The sequence below is a fragment of the Vipera berus genome, assembly GCF_964194415.1.
Source record: "Vipera berus genome assembly, chromosome: 7".
Classification (NCBI taxonomy): Eukaryota; Metazoa; Chordata; class Lepidosauria; order Squamata; family Viperidae; genus Vipera; species Vipera berus.
This window is the reverse complement of record NC_138209.1, coordinates 57,917,631-57,934,065: the sequence shown is the minus strand read 5'-3', so window position 1 is coordinate 57,934,065 and position 16,435 is coordinate 57,917,631. Positions and strand designations below refer to the sequence as shown.

Genomic DNA, 16,435 nt, shown 5'->3' with positions numbered 1-16,435 from the left:
GGAGAACAGAGCAGCTCTGCGCAGGGATGCAGAGCAGAGAATAGCATTTGCTTGCTGCCCTGCATTGTCCCATGTCTCCCTTCTCCCTTCTGAAAACAGCAGCCCTGTTTCCTGCTGCTTCTCCTCCTGGCGCAGCTCCTCCCTCTTCCAGAAAGCATTTCTTTGCTAACCTGATTTCCAGCTCTGGCGTATTTCTCTTCTGCTGCAGGGAAATGGAGTGTGTGGGACTAAAAAAAGTTCAGTCAGACCTTCCAACACCTCGTGAGATTTTTTTTTTGCAAGAAGTTGGAAGGTCTGACTGAACTTTTTTTAGTTCCACAAACTCCGTTGAAAAAAGGTGCCAGAACACTGTTCTGTGCCTTCTATAACAAAAAAAGCCCTGTACATACTTAATTGAGTAAACTGGACTGATGGAACAGAGAAAGCTTACTAGGGCCTCCGCTTTAGAACTGCAGCATGTAATGCTTTCATTAACACAGCTTAAAATAAAATATTTCAGATTCGCACGACCCACCCACCTCTTTTTTAGCAAATGGTACGGCCACCTGTTTGGAAGCCCAGTGCAACCAAGTTGAGCGCTTTCCACACTGATAGGCAAAAAAAAGGTCCAACAGGCCTCCATTGTTTTCTTGCCAAAACAATGGCTCACAGTGGTATCCAGCGGCACCAGGTCTAGCTCAACTTTACAGATGGGGTAACCTGAAGCAGTTATTTTGTGCTAAAATAACTGGAAGGCTAAATTGCTGGCCAGGTGGACATCAGGTTACAGCATCGCTTTCTGCCTTTGTTCACGCACCCTCAGGAGATCCCCCGGCCTTCTGCCAACTCCACCTTCGGGCATGCAGGTGTGGTTGTTGCAGCCCAGCCCTTAGCATCAGCTGCCCTTTCATCAGGAGGGGAAGCCACTAAGAAGCCCCCTGCCAGGAGCATTAAATCAACCCAGCGTCAGGCAGAAAAAGGGCCGTATGCCTCACTGCATTGCCTCCCTTTGAATTGCCCACAGAGACCCCACTTCCCCAGCTCCCCTTCCCAGGTCCTCCCAGTCCCGGCAGTTCTACCTCTCCTAGTTTCACTCTCTCCAGCGACCTTGCTACTCCTCCACCACCCAGCCTGGATCCACCCAGGTCTTGCAGTTGCTCCCTGACTCGCAGTGCAGAGAGAGAAAGAGAGCAAAAGTGCTGGCGCACGTGGAGGGGAGGGCAGCAGCCTGGCCCCGCCTCCCTCTGGGGCGATGGCGCACGTGCCCACAGGGTCGGCTCTGCGTGCCACATGTGGCACACGTGCCATAGGTTCACCACCATGGCCCTGGGAGGACCCAATCATCTTTACGAACTCCCTCCAAAACCTAGCAGTAAATTGGACCCCTCGCTCCGAAATAATGTGCTTAGGCACTCCATCTAGCCAGTAGATATGCTGCAAAAACATCTTTGCTACCTTCTGGGCTGAGGGGAGTCCAGCACATGTGATGAAGTGGGCTTGCCTGGAAAATAGGTCTATCATAGTCCAAATTACGTTTTCCCCCCCACTCTCCAGTAGCTTTACTATAAAATTCATGGCTATGTCCTCCCAGGATCTGGTCGAATCAGCCACCTGCTGCAACAATCCTGGACTCTTCCCTGGTAGTCTCTTACTGGCTGCACAAACTGCACAACTCTTCACATATTTCTCAATGTCTTTCTTCATCTTTGGCCACCAAAACTGGTGATTAGCAAGATGCAATGTCTTTAGGAATCCAAAGTGGCCCGCTTGTTTGGCATTGTGACTGCGTTGCAAGACTTGCAATTTCAAGCTGTCTGGGATATAGAGTTTGTCCCCTTTTCACTCCAGCCTCTCTCTCATGGTCAACTCCGTTTGATGAGCCACAACCCACGCATCAGTTTGTAGGCCTTGCTTCAGTTGTTGGGGAAATGCGTCAGGGGGAGGTGAGCTCTGCTTTTTCTCTTGCCGCCTGGTTGTAGCTTGTGCTGCTTGTTGTCTGTTGTGAATGATGGAGCTGGAAAAAAATTATTTGTGCCTCATATCACACAGCTGAAAGAGAAACTAAACATATAATTTGATTATCCTGAAAACAAGTGCGATCCAAAGGGCTTCTAAGATTTGCTCTGTTTGAGCCTGTTTATTTCCACTGGATTCTATTTGTGTATGTTTCCATAAATTTCCAGAGTTTGTATCCGAAGGAAATGAGGCTCTATTTTTGCCAGAATCTTTTATTAAAATATCTGAAACAATGAGCAGCATGACTTATTATATAAAACAATGAAGCAACAAATGCACTAATTGTATAAGTAGTATTCATTTAGTGAAAATGATGTTAATGTAATTTTTCTTATGCCATATTAATCACTTCAGGTCTTGAAAGAATAAAAGTACAGATGAATGTAAAGTGCTATAACATTGAAGTTAATTTCATAAAAGCTAAATTATTTCTCTTTCTGATTTCATTAGCCTGAAGAACTCTTCTACCAAAATGCAGACAAGACTGTTGCACTACATTTACAGAACAGGTAATTTTGCATCATCCATAATATTCAGTGGCTGAAAGTTAAGGTTGCCAATGTTTTAAATTACCAACAGATGGTAGTACTGCTGTGCAAGAAGCTGCAATCTATTCTTTCACTTCAGTTGAAGGGACGTTGCTGTGAGAAAAGGCAATATAGCTATGGTTGAGTTTTGATTGTTGAAAGATCCCTTCCAATTGAAAATCACTGCCAAATGCAGTGTTTATGGTGTCAGTGGGACAAAAAATATAAAGGTACTGAACCAGGAAGAATTGAGATGTGTGATCAAGAATAAAGTGGTTGACCTGTGATAACAACCAATATATTTTATGTGAAAAGGGTTCAGGAACTGATAAAGGACAATTGGCAGATTAAAGGGAAATTGCTGTCAAGCTTGGCTTCTCAAAGGAATGTGTAAGTGACATTACTGATATTCTTCAATATCAGAAGATTTGTGCAAAATGGGTCCCTTACATGGCAGGGAAGAAAGTACAAGAACTGAAATTTACAGCAGTTGACACATTACAAGAATGAAAATGAGGAATTTCTTTATAGCACCCTGACAGGTTTTATGGAATATGAACTCATCATTATGACCCAGAAAGCAATATTGGTCCATGCAATATCATCACAAAGAGAAGGGAAAAATGCAACACTCAGGCTTCAGCAGGAAAACTCATAGCTACAATTCCTTGGGACAGAGATATTTATTTACATAGATTTTCTTAACCTGGGCTGCACTGTCAGCTCAGAGCGATACTGTCAGGTCTGCCATCTTCAGCTTCTTTGTTTCACTGGCATCCTGCCATAATTTGCAAGGAGGGAGAAGGGAAGGAATTTGGGGAAGTAATGCTTGGGTACGGAAAAGGGAAGTCAAATGGTAAGGATGAAAAACAGAGGTGTCAAAGCTGATGAGAACCAGAGGTCAAACTGGAATAAGCCAGCTGTCAAGGACACCTGGCCTGGGAACAGAATGTGAAACTACATAGAGAGGTGCCAAGCATTAAAGCGGTTCCCAAAACATCAAAAAGGAATACTATTGGACACTGGTGAACTGGTCAAAGAGTGAACCAGGGAAAGGGAAAATGTGTAACCCTTGTCCTGGAATATTCAGATCTAGCTTTACTTTCACTGCAACTGCATAATTTTAGTAAAAGGACCTGTCACTTCAACCAAATGGAGTCAAGGGTTTTTCTTCCCTAAACATCTAAGTCAGGACAAGTCTGACAACTACATTGCAACACTTAAAACAATGTCTCAAGTTAATTTGAAACAATTAAGCAGTTTGTAAGTGCAAGGAGATTTTGCTGCAACATGTTTCATATATCACAAGCTATCCAAAATACAATTGTGTTGGATTTCATTGTATTATCCTATATGCCATGCAGATTTGGTGTCATGCAATATTCACTTTTCCCAAAATTGAAGGAATACCTTTATAATGTTGACACAAATGAAAAGATGGAAAGAATTGAACAGGATATTGAGTCCTGTTCTCATCTAGTTCCCTAGCTGATGAGATAGCAACACCAACATTATGAAAATTGACTTCAAATGTTATTACTAAATATGGGGTTTATGTTTCAATTAAAAAATGGTAGGAATCTAAATGGTAGCCTTTTCAGTATCTTTTTGTAAACCAAACATATTTTATATAGAGAAGCCAGAAATCACATTTCTAATGTAGTTTATTTAACTATTCGTTTACCAAGGCAAATAAGTCATTCTTGCTAGCTCATTTTTGATGTTCTGCATCAAAAACAGTTGCAAAATATCCTCAGAATTTCAAATGTAGATTTAACAATGTTTCAAAAAAAATTATAAATGCAGGCTCGAGAAGATATTAAAAGAAAAAATCATGGAATGGCGGCCAAACCACTTGACACGTTGGAACAGATACTGTACCTATGCCCTCCGGCAGTTCTTGCCTCTGTTGGAGAAACATCAGGGCAAAGAGGTAGAAGACGACCATCAGGCAGAATTACAAAAACAACTTGGAGACTACAAGGTATGATAAAAGCATTTTAAAATTTGATAGCTGTGATGCTATCAAATGAAGCTATAGAGCAGTGTTTTTCAAATTTAGCAACCTTAAGATGTGCAGGCTTCAACGTGTGCTGGCTGGGGATTTTGGGAGATGAAGTCCATGCATCTTGAAGTTGTCAAGTTTGAAAAATATTGCTTTAGAGGTATTCAGAAAAAACATTGCCCCCCACCAATGGGGAGATATTCCCCATTTAAAAGGATTTGGTTTCTGTCTTAGACTTAGGAGCAGCTTAGCTTTCATCTTAGCTTCTATTGGAAGGAAAGTATTGCTTTGGAGGGTTCTCTTTAGAAAGATTGTCTGCTTTAACTGGTAAAAGGGAAGAGCCAAGTCAGCTTTGATTTAGCACACTCTGTTCTAAATCAATCCCTTGGCTTATCTAGAGCTCTTTAAGGGAACACTACCACACTATATTTAACATTTCCTGGGCCTGATTATAACCTTCCTTTGCACTATTACTCATATTACTCATGTGCATAAGAAATGGGGTGCCCAATTTATTCTTTTTTCAAAATGAGAATGGCAATTCTTTGAAGAATTTGGACAGTAGTCTGAGGAGGAGTATCTAATTCACACATGAAACATGGCAGAGAGGAGGGAAGTGGAGTTTAAATTGTTAATATCTGACAGTTCTGGATTTTTTTTACTGTATCTTGACAGTGGCATCTACAAATGCAAAATGAGATATTGCAAGCACTATTGCTGAATCCTGATTTATTCAGTTATGTTTATCTTTATTTGACAAAAACTAGAATTGTTGATGGGTATCCAACAGAAAGGAGTAGTGACACTGATCCCCAAACATGAGATCCAAGACACCCTTTTTACTTTATTACAATACATAGTAAAAGGGTGTAGCTTCATTTGCACGGTTGTGGCCACTATCTTGACTTTTTCATTCCCCCTTCAATTGCTGAAAATAATAATAATAATAATAATAATAATAATAATAATAATAATAATAATAATAATAATAATAATAATAATAATAAATAGAATAGGAAATAGAAATAAAATAGAAATAGAATAGGAATAGAAAAGAATGGAAGGGTGAGGGGAGGAGAGGAGAGAATAGAATATTTTTATTGGCCAAATGTGATTGGACACACATGGAATTTGTCTCTGGTGCATAAGATTTCAGTGTACATAAAAATGACAAAGTAATATAATCAAACTAAGAAGATAGTAGACAAGATGTGAAGGATAATAATATTGCCATACTACATGGGTAAATAAACAGGTGTTCAGCAGTGATGGCATGAGGGGAAAAAATGTGTTTTGGCACACAGTGCCCTATAGTGGCATCCTGGGAGTAGTTGAAAGCGTTTATGTCCAGGATGTGAGAGGTCTGTAGATATTTTCTCACCCCTCTTTCTGATCCTTGCAGTATACAGGTCCTCTGTGGATGACAGGTTGGTTGCAATTGCTTTTTTCTGCAGTCCTAATTATCCGTTGAAGTCTGTATCTGCCCTGTTTGGTTGTTGTACCACACCAGTTATAGAAGTACAAATGACACACTCAATAATACCTCTATAGAATGGTCTCAACAACTCTTGGGGTAGTCTGAACTTTCTGATGCAGGAAGAATGTTCTTTGTTGTACCTTTTTAATGAGGTTCTGATGAGTGTTCATTTCAAATCCTGGATTATAGAACCAAGAAATTTGAAGGTCTCCACTGTTGATACTGTATTGTCTACTATAGAAAAAGATGACAGAATAGGGTTCCTCCTAAAATCCAGTTCTCTATAGTTTAGTGTGTTTAGCTCCAGATTATTCTGGCTGTACCACATGGCCAGATATTCAACCTCCTGTCTACATATGCAGACTCATCACCGTCTCAAATGAGACCATTGACTGTTGTATCATCTGCAAAGTTCAGTACTTTAACAGAGGGATTCTTAAAGATGCATTCATTCATGTAGAGAAAAAAGTAATGGAGAAAGAAACATATCCCTGGGGATCACCTAAGCTAATATAATGGGAATTCAATGGGATTTTACCTAGATTACCTGCTGTTTTCCATCTGTCAAAAAAGTTATTATCCACTTACAAGTGTGGACAGGCAGAGCTAGCTAAGTCAGTTTATAATGAAGACTTTCTGGAATGAATGTATTGAATGGCAAGTCTATAAAAAGGACCCTTGCATAAGTCCTTGGGGATTCAAGATGTTGTAAAATATAATGCAGTGCCATGTTAACAGCATCAAAATCAACTGTAGAAAGTCTAATTTATGAGCTTCTGCTCATATAGAATTTGATGTTTAATAGATTGTTACACCCCTTCATGGATTACTGCCTTGTCATGGTGAGCGGGCTTGCGTAATTCAATGAAGCTATGAGCTATGCCGTGCAGGGCCACCCAAGACAGAAAGGTCATAGCAGAGTTCTGACAAAACGTGAGCCACTGGAGAAGGAAATGGCAACCCACTCCAGTATCTTTGCCATGAAAACCCTATGGACAGTACCAAAAGGCAAAACGATATGATGCTGGAAGATGAGCCCCTCAGGTCGGAAGGCATCTGCTACTGGGGAAGAGCAGAGGGCTAGTACTAGTAGCGCCAGAAAGAATGAAGCGACTGGGACAAAGCCAAAAGGACGCTCAGCAGCTTTCACATCCACAGATGTGTCTGGTGGTGAAAGGAAAGTCCGATGCTGTAAAGATTTTTTCTCCATAGGAACCTGGAATGTAAGATCCATGAATCAAGGAAACCTGGACGTGGGTAAACAAGAGATGACAAGACTGAACATCGACATCTTAGGTATCAGCGAACTAAAATGGACAGGAATGGGTGAATTTAATTCAGATGACCATCAGGTATACTACTGCGGGCAAGAATCCCTCAGAAGAAATGGAGTAGCCTTCATAGTCTGCTAAGCTTGTAAGCTGCCCTGAGTCTTCGGAGAAGGGCGGGATATAAATGGAATTAAAATAAATAAATAAAATAAATAAAATAGTCAATAAAAGAGTAGGAAAAGCAATGCTGGGTTACAATCCTCAAAATGACAGAATGATCTCAGTTCGAATCCAAGGCAAACCATCCAATATCACAGTAGTCCAAGTCTGTGCCCCAACCACCGGTGCTGAAGAGGATGAAATTGACCAGTTCTATGAAGCCCTACAGCACCTTATAGAACTAACACCAAAAAATGATGTCCTTATCATCATGGGGGATTGGAATGCTAAAGTAGGAAGCCAAAAGATAACTGGAATAACAGGCAAGTTTGGCCTTGGAGTACAAAATGAAGCAGGGCACAGGCTGATAGAACTTTGTCAAGAGAATACGATGGTCATAGCAAACACTCTTTTCCAACAACCCAAGAGACGGCTCTACACATGGACATCACCAGACGGTCAACACAGAAATCAGATTGACTATATGCTCTGCAGCCAAAGATGAAGAAGCTCTATACAGTCAGTAAAAACAAGACCAGGAGCTGACTGTGGCTCAGACCATGAGCTTCTCATTGCAAAGTTTAGGCTTAAGCTGTAGGGAAAAGCACTAGGCCACTCAGGTATGAACTAAATCATATCCCTGACAAATATACAGTAGAGGTGACAAATTTAAGGAATTAGATCTGATAGACAGAGTGCCTGAAGAACTATGGACAGAGGTTCACAACATTGTACAACAGGTAGCAACCAAAACCATCCCAAAGAAAAAGAAATGCAAGAAAGCAAATTGGCTGTCTGAGGAAGCTTTACAAATAGCTGAGGAAAGGAGGGAAGCGAAAGGCAAGGGAGAAAAAGATACACCCAACTGAATGCAGAATTCCAGAGAATAGCTAGAAAAGAATGCCTTCTTAAATGAACAGTGCAAAGAAACAGAAGAAAACAATAGAATAGGGAGGACTAGAGATCTTTTCAAGAAAATTGGAGAGATGAAGGGAACGTTTCATGCAAAAATGGGCATGATAAAGGACCAAAATGGCAGGGACCTAACAGAGGCAGAAGAGATTAAGAAGAGGTAGCAAAATTACACAGAACTATACAAGAATAATCTTAACGTCCCTGATAATCACAATGAGGTGGTCACTGACCTCGAGCCAGACATCCTACAATGTGAAGTGAAGTGGGCCTTAGAAAAGCTCAGCAACAACAAAGCTAGTGGAGGTGACAGTATTCCAGCTGAGCTATTCAAAATCTTAAAAGACAATGCAGTAAAAGTGCTACACTCAATTTGCCAGCAAATTTGGAAAACTCAACAGTGGCCACAGGATTGGAAAAGATCAGTTTACATTCCAACTCCAAAGAAAGGCAGTGCGAAAGAATGTTCAAACTATCGCACCATTGCACTCATTTCTCATGCTAGTAAAGTTATGCTTAAAATCCTACAAGCTAGACTCCAGCAGTATGTGGATCGAGAACTACCAGAAGTAGTCAGGATTTTGAAGAGGCAGAGGAACTAGAGATCAAATTGCCAACATATGCTGGATCATGGACAAAGCTAGAGTGTTCCAGAAAAACATCTACTTCATTCACTATGCTAAAGCCTTTGATTGTGTTGATCATAAGAAACTGTGGCAAGTTCTTAAAGAGATGGGTGTACCAGACCATCTTATTTGTCTCTTGAGAAACCTATATGTGGGCCAAGAAGCTACAGTGAGAACTGGACATGGAACCACTGATTGGTTCAAAATTGGGAAAGGAGTCCGGCAAGACTGTATACTGTCGCCCTGCCTATTTAACTTATATGCAGAGCACATAATGAGAAAGGCAGGGCTAGATGAATCAAAAGTTGGAATTAAGATTGCCAGAAGAAATATCAACAACTTAAGATATTCAGATGATACCACTCTAATGGCAGAAAATGAAGAACTAAAGAGCCTCTTGTTGCGGGTGAAGAAGGAGAGTGCAAAACTTGGGTTGAAACTTAACATTAAAAAACCAAGATCATGGCATCCGGCCCTCTCAATTCCTGGCAAATAGATGGGGAAGAAATGGAGGTAGTGACAGATTTTATTTTCCTGGGCTCCAAGATCACTGCAGATGGGGACTGTAGCTAAGAAATTAAAAGACGCTTGCTCCTCGGGAGGAAAACCATGGCAAATCTAGACAGCACACTACAAAGCAGAGACATCACCCTGTCAACAAAAGTGTGTATAGTCAAGGCTATGGTCTTCCCAGCTGCAATGTATGGCAGTGAAAGTTGGACCATAAGAAAGGCTGAGTGCCAAAAAATTGAGGCCTTTGAACTATGGTGCTGGAGAAGACTCCTGCGAGTCCCTTGGAACCGGTCAGTTCTAGAGGAGATCAACCCTGACTGCTCTTTAGAAGGCCAGATCCTGAAGCTAAAACTCAAATACTTTGGCCACCTAATGAGAAGGAAGGACTCACTGGAGAAGAGCCTAATACTGGGAAAGATTGAGGGCAAGAGAAGAAGGGGACGACAGAGAATGAGGTGGCTGGATGGAGTCACTGAAACAGTAGGCGTGAGCTTAAATGGACTCCATAAGATGGTAGAGGACAGGAAGGCCTGGAGGAACGTTGTCCATAGGGTTGCGATGGGTCGGACACGACTTCGCAGCTAACAACAACAAGATTGTTACAAGTGGGATCCTGAGGGCAAAAGCCTACCTTGCTGTTTGTTGTTTCCCAAAAACCATTTTATTGAATTTTACTTACATTATTTTGTAAAGGAAGATAAAAATTGGTTCCACAGGATCTCTGAAAACTGAACAGAACAAGACCAAATTCAGTGCAGAAGAAACTGGTGAAAAAACATACAGAAAAACAAATGCTGTTGCACACAATCTTAAGGTTCGCGTCTCACCAGGCTCAAGGTTGACTCAGCCTTCCATCCTTCCGAGGTAGGTAAAATGAGGACCCAGATTGTTGGGGGCAATTAAGCTGACTTTGTAATAATGCCGCTTGGGGTGTGTGTGAAAGCCCTAATAAGCAGGCATATACATAGAATGAAGGCTACTGCTAAGCTTGTAAGCCGCCCTGAGTCTTCGAAGAAGGGCGGGATATAAATGGAATTAAAATAAAATAAATAAATAAATATGCAAAAGCACCTTTTTACTTCTATGACCACAGTTGGCAAATGATTTAAAATAACTCAAAAGCTGTGTTCTGCAGTTTTTCCCTGACTTCTAAGCCTGCAAAATTGATTCAAAGCCTGTTTTTTTAAAAAACTTTGTTTTTTCTACTGGAAACAACAGAAAAGGAATTCTATTTAGTTAGTAAGCTAAAACATCTACTCTTTGCAGGTCCTATCCAATGCTATTAGAAGCAGGTATGATAGAATGTGGTGTCATTAGATAATCCTTCTCATTCTTTCCCTTCTTGCAGGTCTCCGGATTTCCCATCCACTTGCCATTTTCAGATGTTGCATCTATAGTTGAGGCTGCATATAGTACTGGAGTTCATAAAACGGAAATTCCAAACACAGAGTTTGCGCTAGCCGTGTATGTTCATGCTTACCCCAAACACATTCTTTCGGTGTGGATTTATGTGGCTTCATTAGTTTGTAATCGTTAGGAGTCTACAGAAAAATATTGACTTCCATCGTTTCCACAGATTCCAATAGTTGCTGGCTGCCGGTCAAGGAATTTCCTGCCTGAGACCACAGTACAATTAAGTTTTGTTTACAGAAACATGTTTGTGGTGGCGTCCCAGGAGTTTTGGTGCCAAAGACCAAGGGCTGCTATAACACTACCAAGGAGACTGGCAAGAATGAACAATCAGGTATTGAAAGCCATTGATCTTGCGGGTGCTTAGTCAACCATGCCCTTCTGTATTTACTGCCACATGAAAGCAGGAACACCCTCCTTGTCCCAGAAGATTTCAGTACTTTTTCCTTCAAATCATAGATGACTCATTAAACACAACACCCAGAGAGTGTGGTCACCTGGAACTTATAAAGAAAAAGCAGTGCAGAATTCTGAATAATTTAGTTTGGTAAATGTGAAGCAGATTATTGCAGAATACAGAATAGTAGAATTGGAAAGAACCTTGAAGATCTTTGAGTCCAACCCCTGCTCAGCCAGGAGACCCTATACCATTCTGGACAAATAACTGTCCAATCTCTTCTTCAGAACCCTCAATGATGCAGCAACCACAACCTCAGGAGACCATAAGATTTCTTAAATTGCAGATAGAATGAGAATTGGTAAAACATCAGTCCAGTTTTAATGCTGGGATTTTTTTTCCATTTTATTTTCGCTGGCATTATTGAAGTATAAAACACCCCATCCCCAATCAGAGTTAATTAGGTAAGACCCCTTTCAGTTGATGTGAAAATTTTGGTCAGAGTGTAGCAGAAATGGTAACTCGGAAGCCTGGAGATTACTCTCCATAAAAATGGGCAGGGAAGAGTTACCAAGGGAAATAGGCATACCGTAGTCGATTCAGATCCACAATTAATCCAGTGGTTCAAGGCAGCATACCCATGTTTATCCTTTATTTTTCCTAATGCAAATTGTTTTATAATTGTGTGAAACTTTCCATCCTAGGGCAGCAAGAAATTAAACCATTGCTGCCAGGTTTTTTTGATTCTTGGATATGAATCCTGATAAGTTTCTTAGATATACCATTGTGCCCTAATGTAGGCAAGTAAACTCTCAAATTCTGGGCATCTGTGCAAAAAGTCCCCATTCGCATTTAGTGGAGGAGAATCATGTGGAGGACTTTTACCAGGCCAGCCATTGAATTGAATGGATCTGGAAACGGAACAGCTTTGGAATAGAAATGCTGTCAGCACTGTCTTTTTACTTGTTGATGCAAAGTATGTATATATTTCTTGTGAGTTGTTTTTAAAGTTTCTGTTAAGTGCTGTTTTTAAGATACAATATAAATCAAGGTAACTTATTTACAAAATAAACATTAGCATACAGTACATTTATTTTCCTCCAGTTGTGACACAAAAATATGACAAAAGTACTTTCAGAAAAATTCTTTCAAATCCTTCTGCCACCTCATTTTTGGTGGCCAAATTCCTTTTGTTTTTAAGGAAAGTCACAACTCTTAGCATGTGACACGAAACCAAGCACTGTATTTTTCAATACAGGTAGTCTTTGTTTAGTAACAATAGGGACCAGCAACCTGATTGCTAAATGAAGCATTGATTAAGTAATCACAAGATTGTGACTATGTAAGTAGACAATGGAGAATATTCATCAAAAGGAGTGCAGTGCTACCAGCTGTTTGTGTAGCATGGTTGGGGCTAGAAGCAAACAACTGGTGCATTCCTTATGTGCCTGCGTACTCTTGTAATCCCTTCCTCTTCAATCTTCCATTCTGCAGAGGGAGAGGGATCAGGCACAGGACAATGAATATAACTGTAATGGTAATCATGACTGAGGGACACTGCAAGGGTGATAAATGTATACCATGGTCGTAGCACTTTGCTGCACAAGGGAGTCAGTGAGGTCTACTTGTAAGCACATGCCACCCAGCACTAGTAACAAATTATCTCCCACCTTTTTGTATCTTCCCAGCATGCAAATTGATACAAGAAAGCTTCTTAAAACTGCAGTTTGTTTATTACAGTTGCTCTTATCACATAGAAATTGCTTCTGGGAAAATCCCTTTCAAAATTCAACATCTTTAGTATGTCTACATAAAAGATGCAGGGGATCATGGTTGCAATGCAACTACAGTTAAGCAAATACTTTGAGAAGCTCACAAGATGATGTGGCAATAACTGTCACTGGCCTGCTGTTAATATAACTTTATCAGACTAACAAACTCTGATGCTGATGGGAATGTTTCATTTACTGTTCCTCAAGCCTAAAATGTGAAATCAGTACTAAAAGACAGAAGGAATCTCTCTAATTCATTAAGAACAACTCTGGGATCAAAAGGTTATGGGAAAAATAACTACTTAACAATATATATTGTTATTCAAATATGTTTCACATTTACTGAAAGATTTGTATATAAGTAAGTTTTGTTATGGACTTAGCACAAAGAGAGGGGAAAAAAACCCAAATTTAAGTGCCAAATATTAGGATGAAAGTGTCCAAATGATTTAATAATTTCAAAGCACAAAAAAAAATCACTTCTCACCTTCCAAATCAGTATGGAACACTGTGAAAACTGATAAAACCCTACACAGGTTGCTTACAATTTTCTGAATTACGGAGCAAAAGAATCCACAAATCACACTCCAAAAGGAAACAGTCAAGAACAAGATGCAAACTGTAAGTAAAGTGCATGAGAGGAAGCCTGCAGAGCTAAACGAAGTAGACAAAAAAGGTAAGGAGTTGGATCATTCACCAGAGCGGCAGCAGGCTCGGAAACCACACTGCAAGTTCTGGCATCCGCTGGCAGTTTCAGCGTGAGGACCTGTGCAAAGACAGAACAAATGTGAATGGAAGAAAAGGGGACTGGGTGCAGTCTAAGTACAAACTTCTAGCAGAAATATGTTTGTAATTTTCACTAAGGGTTTCAAGCTACACTAGCAAAATCACTTGGAGTTGAAGAGGGCTATTGATGAATGGGGAATCTCAGATTACAGGCAATACTGGAGTACACAAATTCATCCAATCTTAGTACATTACTCCACAAAAATTAAAGGGACATTATGAATCATCACTTATTGATGAAACTTTGTTAAGAAAACTGGACTGCACATTAATATGCCATCAAAAGCTACTTACCTCCATTTGCTAGGATTTTTTCTTTATAAAAGCATGCAATCCAATACCTGTATTACCTGACATATTATAAAAACCACAGCTGTGCCACTGAATTTCAGTCAAATTTCTCTTAATGAACAAGAACAAACATCCATGTTAATCCTAGCAATATATAGATATTTCATCTGTGTCACAATGTAGCTCCAATCTGAAGTGGTCATACTAACGTATCCTTTCTGAGTACTTGAAACTATCATCAGTGTCATATTGAAGAATTTAGTAAGATTTAAAATCTTGCTACTGATTTTCCATATATATTTTGTCTTTTTTTTTTTACAAGAAAACCCATGTTTAGTAATGGTCATTCTTTTTTCAATGTTTGCTTCTTCCCCTCAAACCAGTTCAACCAAACTTAGCAGAAAGCAAGTAGGATGGAGGTAGGCTGGGAGGAAAAGGGTACACAAGCTTCATTATATAAAGTTGGAATAATACAGTGGAATCAAGTTTCCTTAACTAACATTCATTCAATGTCAGTTGCTGCCAACACAAACATTAAAAGAGTAGCTGTGCTAGGATGTTAGAATAAAAACAGCATCATATAAAATTTAAAATTCCTTCAAATATTAGAAAAGCTGAAGTAATAAACCAATCCTAACAACACTATTCCCCTTCATGGATTACTGCCTTGTCGTGGCGAAGGGGCTTGCGTAATTCAATGAAGCTATGAGCTATGCCGTGCAGGGCCACCCAAGACGGACAGGTCATAGCAGAGAGTTCTGACAAAACGTGATCCACTGGAGAAGGAAATGGCAACCCACTCCAGTATCTTTGCCATGAAAACCCTATGGACAGTACCAAAAGGCAAAACGATATGACGCTGGAAGATGAGCCCCTCAGGTCGGAAGGCGTCCAATATGCTACTGGGGAAGAGCAGAGGGCTAGTACTAGTAGCGCCAGAAAGAATGAAGCGACTGGGCCAAAGCCGAAAGGACGCTCAGCTGTGGATGTGTCTGGTGGTGAAAGGAAAGTCCGATGCTGTAAAGATTTTTTCTCCATAGGAACCTGGAATGTAAGATCCATGAATCAAGGAAAACTGGACGTGGTCAAACAAGAGATGACAAGACTGAACATTGACATCTTAGGTATCAGCGAACTAAAATGGACAGGAATGGGTGAATTTAATTCAGATGACCATCAGGTATACTACTGTGGGCAAGAATCCTTCAGAAGAAATGGAGTAGCCTTCATAGTCAATAAAAGAGTAGGAAAAGCAATACTGGGATACAATCCTCAAAATGACAGAATGATCTCAGTTCGAATCCAAGGCAAACCATTCAATATCACAGTAGTCCAGGTCTATGCCCCAACCACCAGTGCTGAAGAGGATGAAATTGACCAGTTCTATGAAGCACTACAGCACCTTATAGAACTAACACCAAAAAATGATGTTCTTATCATCATGGGGGATTGGAATGCTAAAGTAGGAAGCCAAAAGATAACTGGAATAACAGGCAAGTTTGGCCTTGGAGTGCAAAATGAAGCAGGGCACAGGCTGATAGAATTCTGTCAAGAGAATACGATGGTCATAGCAAACACTCTTTTCCAACAACCCAAGAGACGGCTCTACACATGGACATCACCAGATGGTCAACACAGAAATCAGATTGACTATATGCTCTGCAGCCAAAGATGGAGAAGCTCTATACAGTCAGTAAAAACAAGACCAGGAGCTGACTGTGGCTCAGACCATGAGCTTCTCCTTGGAAAGTTTAGGCTTAAACTGAAGAAAGTAGGGAAAAGCACTAGGCCACTCAGGTATGAATTAAATCATATCCCTGTTGAATATACAGTAGAGGTGACAAATAGATTTAAGGAATTAGATCTGATAGACAGAGTGCCTGAAGAACTATGGACAGAGGTTCGCGACATTGTACAACAGGTAGCAACCAAAACCATCCCAAAGAAAAAGAAATGCAAGAAAGCAAAATGGCTGTCTGAGGAAGCTTTGCAAATAGCTGAGGAAAGGAGGGAAGCGAAAGGCAAGGGAGAAAAAGAAAGATACACCCAATTGAATGCAGAATTCCAGAGAATAGCTAGAAGAGATAAGAATGCCTTCTTAAATGAACAGTGCAAAGAAATAGAAGAAAACAATAGAATAGGGAGGACCAGAGATCTTTTCAAGAAAATTGGAGAAATGAAGGGAACGTTTAATGCAAAAATGGGCATGATAAAGGACCAAAATGGCAGGGACCTAACCGAGGCAGAAGAGATTAAGAAGAGGTGGCAAAATTACACAGAAGAACTATACAAGA

At 40.4% G+C, this 16,435-nt stretch overlaps 2 protein-coding genes across 3 annotated transcripts in view; one reads left to right on the top strand and one right to left on the bottom strand.

Annotated features, from left to right (window-relative positions):
* The window catches only part of CC2D2A (coiled-coil and C2 domain containing 2A), a 258,232-nt gene extending 247,164 nt beyond the window's left edge, over positions 1–11,068 (top strand). For both annotated transcript variants that reach the window (XM_081332397.1, XM_081332396.1), the window contains 3 exons: positions 2,446–2,504; positions 4,329–4,506; positions 10,834–11,068. In XM_081332397.1, coding sequence (XP_081188523.1) covers positions 2,446–2,504; positions 4,329–4,506; positions 10,834–11,022 — 426 coding nt within the window. In that variant the 3' untranslated portion in view covers positions 11,023–11,068. The remainder of the gene's footprint in view (positions 1–2,445; positions 2,505–4,328; positions 4,507–10,833) is intronic.
* Positions 11,069–13,601: 2,533 nt separating this feature from the next.
* Positions 13,602–16,435, bottom strand: part of FBXL5 (F-box and leucine rich repeat protein 5) — a 46,181-nt gene continuing 43,347 nt past the window's right edge. Inside the window, exon 11 of the mRNA XM_081332398.1 lies at positions 13,602–13,830. Coding sequence (XP_081188524.1) covers positions 13,754–13,830 — 77 coding nt within the window. The 3' untranslated portion in view covers positions 13,602–13,753. The remainder of the gene's footprint in view (positions 13,831–16,435) is intronic.